We start from the raw sequence: 4533 nt of genomic DNA, 5'->3' as shown, positions 1-4533 counted from the left end.
TAATGCGGAATGCAGTGCAATGCATTTGCACCAATATTAATTAGTATTACTACTTTGTAGGAGTGCGTTTAGGTCCCATGTCCAGCCCAAAACCATTTTGGATTCGGATCAGTTTTTTCTTGTAAGTTCTAACCAAGGTTGGCAAGGGGTTAGCTTGTGGTATTTTGCATGGAATTTGCATCAATATTAGCTGCACTTGACCTGGATTTGCGTGGATCCTCTTTGATGCTGAAGAGCTACAAATAAGAATGCCAATCGCTCAAATGACCTGGATCCGTTGACTTTCCTTACTTGGTACATACATGCGGTTGATCTCAGCCATCGACCTTTCTGATCATCAGATGTATGTATGGTCTACATGCACCCTTATTAACTGTTGATGTATGTACGTGATGTTTTTTACTCGAGAAAGACTGAAAACCCCCTGCGTCTCTACCTCGATCGATGCAAATAACCTTCATGTATGTGTGACATGTCACACTTAGTTTCATGTTAACTAGGAAGCAGGTGAATTTGAAACCATGGAGCACAGAATGTGACTAATTGAGTTTCAAACTAATTATCTGTACATCTGAAACCAAAAGAACGATGAAGTCGATACAAGTCAACGCGGTAGATTAGTGAAAATCCAAGGAACAAGTCTTGGTCATGCTAAACTAGGTGATTAAGCCATCAATGTGATAGCTGTGCATGGATAGATAATTACCAGTTGCACATACTATATAAGGGCAAGATGATGATAAGGTTTGAAGACAAATGAGCTAGCGTAGAATAGTTAAGGATGTTAATGGCTAATTAGTTAGATTTGTTGCATTTGGAAGAAAAACCTTTGCGACAAACAATACATACATGTAAGAGTACATGCCTAGTATATATTTAAGCTATATTTACAGAACGCAAAGAAATTAGTGATGAATTTGGTTAATTGGGGTTAATTTGAAGAGATGCAAGTTGATGGACTGACATAATGCACTTACAAGTCTGTTTCTTGATGCAAATTAGTTGGTTTCTTTTTTGTGTGTGTAGCAATTAGTCAGTTTCTTGATGCAACTAGGCCAGGATAATTATTTGTTAGCTTGCATAATTGGCAACAAAATTATATGTCCAGTGACAAAATGAAAATTAATGTGCAATTTGGGTATGTGCATTTGTATTGGTAGGCTTATAATCCTCCTGCCCCAGCCCAACCATCGTTAATACCCTTATCAATGAAGAGAACTAGCTAAATATTTGGTTAATACTACTACAACATAATAATTAAGCAGGTTTATTGGCTTCATGATGTCACCCTTGGAAATGTTGTTTAGGTCATCCCCCACTACACTTGGACATGGTCACACCTAAAGGTTGTCCCCTGGTGAAGCACAAGAGTTTAATTATTATATGTGAAATAGAAATCAAATAAAGTTTCCTGATCAGGAGATTCTAGCGAATCAAACCTCGGGTGACTAAACTATGAACCACCAAACCTTAGGTAACCAAGTGTGAACCACCACTTGGTTGATCTCCAGTGGCCTAGTTTATTTAGTTGGGCGTGCATCTCAAACACCTCCCCCTCCCCCAATTTGAACTTGCATTGATTTGATTATAGTTGAAGATTATACTACATGCTAGTGGTGATGTAGTCTCAACTCTCAAGGTCCAGGTCGGCAATATTAATCACTGCATGCAGGGTTTAGGTGTGTAATGCACCGCACTTGCCTGCAAAAAGTATTAATGTATAGAACCATTCAGGTCCCTTGTCTTGTCCAAAACCATACTGAGTTTAGTTGTTTCTTGTAATCAAGGTCAGGTCGGCAACTATTTGTGGAATTGCATTGCAACCTAGGCAAGTACTATCACTGCTACAAAATACCTCATCACACATGGCTGAAATAGCTCATCACAAATGGGACTAAGGTCCATCACGACCAGCATGTCACAGGGGCGCACAATTCTCCAAAGGACTTATGCGTAATATTTGGTTTTTGGTTTGACACTCAGAAGTTTATATTTTGAGAAAGAAAAGGGGGTCAGATTTTAAAGACGATGGAGGTGTAAGTTTTAATCTGGATTGAGACAATTTGAGTGACATGAGAGTGGTAGTTGGCCAATCTATAATTTATACTCGTGCGGCTGATATATACTTAGTTCTAATTATTGAACATCTTATTATTAGTTAGGACTATTTGTTGAAATTATGATGATGTCTAGACCAAATTAAACTACTTGTAGTGTATACTCATAAATTTGAATTAGTGTATTGAAATTATATTGGCTACACCTTGTACATGTACATTGTGGCATCTCCTAGGACGGCCACTGAGTAGCATAGATCAACACATAGGATTTTTGTGTGTACATTAGTATCATATTCTCACTGCATTTACTCACCCAATATAAAGTTGTGGCTTGATTTATTTCTTATGAACTTTTCATGTTTGACGGCCTATAGTATAGTACTCTCATATCCTTAACTGCCCTGCGACAACTTTTCATGTTTGACGGCCTATAGTATTGTACTCTCATATCCTTAACTGCCCTGCCACATCCTTTTTATTTAGGTTACAATACATGATACTTGCATTGTGAGGGTATCTCTAACTCATCCAAAAACTGAAATTACTGGGAGTAAGAGCACTCTAACACATTTAAAAAACAGGCCAACAAAAATATTTTGTAGCTAAAAAACCCTCCTCAATAGTTGGGAAATTTTGCGCACTCCTAATGGCAAAAGGAACTTCCCATCCCCAACAACTGCCTCCATCATATGTGCCGCCAGTGCCCCGCTGGCTTCAATGCGGCGCACCGGCCAGGGTAGGCTTCTCGGTCGCAACGTAGGCATTGAAGCGGGGCCGCCTGCTTGTCTGGTTGCATTGCTTTGGCCGGCATCAATGCCATGTGGAGTCATGTCCGCTCTGCAACGGTCCAACTAGCATGAATGTGCGGCGACTGCTTCGCGCGAAGAGCATTTTTTACACTGAGAAGGTTTTGGGGAGGGATTTGGCGGTCCGGACGCCCGTGAAGCTCCCTCTAGTTTGTGTCCGGATTGCGGGATTTCGGACTGCCGGACATGTTCATGGACCGATGGGGTACCGTGTTGGATGGTTTCAAGCGTCTGGACACCTCGGTCCACATGATTTGCGAGCGTTTGGAGGGTACGCATTGGAGATGCCCTTAAACCCCATCCCTGCATCATTGTGATGCACAAGACCATTCTTGGCTCCACTTGTTATATACATGGACAAATTTTAATCGGAGTTAGATTTAGGGGATGGATTAGATTTAAAGTGATCGATCGAAATAATTGAACTATTCAACCGTGTGAACTTGATATCTTCATGGATAAACATGCACTACATGGACACAATCTTATCTTATTTTGTGATCCCTTCTTGCGTTGATTATCTAATAATCTGCTATAAACTGGAGCTCAATTTACTAAAACTGGAAGCATCAGGCAAGTGAGGCACAAGCGGAGGTCATCTTCTCATCAAAGCTAGCTGCAAATCTAGCGGCAGCGGCTCGGCGCCGGCGAGCTCGAGGTCCACGCCGAACAGCCGGACGCAGCGGCCACGCGCCGCCCTCTCGTCTGACGACGTCGACCGCTGCGGCATGAGCGTGACAACTTGCGGCACAATTGCTGGCACGAGGAGGCGTGTCATCGGCGCCGAGGCTACTATTCCGGCGCCACGCCGCCGGCAGTCGATGAAGAGGCGTGCGCCCGCGCGGCAGAAAGAGACGGTGTCGCCGGCGGCGAGGCGGCGGTCACGGACGAAGGCGCTCCACCCTTTGGTCATGACGTAGCTCTGGCTGCTGCCCCAGTAGGAGAAGCGGAACGCCCACGCCCTGCCCCCGCCGCGGCCGTCCTCGAACCGCAGCACGGCGCCCGAGCAGGCCGCCTTCGCCGCGCCGCCGAGCAGCCGCGGGAGGATGTGCCGCTCCGCGAACTGCTTGGGCACCACTAGCCGGTTCAGCTTGCCCACGTCGCTCGGCGTCACCACCTTGTCAAACATGTGCTCCCGCTTGATCCTCTCTTCGCCATTGCCACCATTGCCGCCGCGCGACAGCTCAACTCCTCCTCCTCCCCCCTCTGCCCCTCTGCTCTCCCTCGCAGCCGTCAACGCCATTGATTTGCTGCAACTCTTGGCTGATCTTTAGCTAGCTTTGGTTCTAATCCCTATCGTGTTAGTATGAATTATGATGCCTAAGTACACCTGCACATGTGTGTTTATATATAGTAGCAAGCATGGGATCTTTGTGATTTCCCGCCAAGTCGTCTACCCTTCATCCGTTGACTCTCTGTATGCCAGGCATACACACCACGGGGTTAATCTCAGCCGTTGATTATTCGGATCAACGGTCCAAATGCATCCTCAACTAAGCTGCTTATATGTATTACGTGTGACGTGCCACGCTTAATTTTATGTTAATTAGGAAGCAGGTGAATGTGAAACCATGAGGCCCAGAGCAATTTCAAGCCAATTATTTATTTTTACAGAAGAAACCGACAACAAAGTCGATATAAGTCAATTCGACGGATTGGTGAAGATC

The 4533-nt window shown here is 44.5% G+C and overlaps 1 protein-coding gene across 1 annotated transcript; it reads right to left on the bottom strand.

Moving 5' to 3' along the window:
* Positions 1-3286: 3286 nt before the first annotated feature.
* LOC125524109 (B3 domain-containing protein Os06g0107800-like) lies at positions 3287-4172 on the bottom strand. The gene has a single exon (XM_048689182.1). It carries the CDS (start codon positions 4107-4109, stop codon positions 3462-3464), a length of 648 nt encoding a protein of 215 aa, XP_048545139.1. The 5' UTR covers positions 4110-4172; the 3' UTR covers positions 3287-3461.
* Positions 4173-4533: the final 361 nt, after the last annotated feature.

Source organism: Triticum urartu, chromosome 7 (assembly GCF_003073215.2).
Source record: "Triticum urartu cultivar G1812 chromosome 7, Tu2.1, whole genome shotgun sequence".
NCBI lineage: Eukaryota > Viridiplantae > Streptophyta > Magnoliopsida > Poales > Poaceae > Triticum > Triticum urartu.
This window is presented reverse-complemented; position numbering and strand designations above follow the sequence as displayed.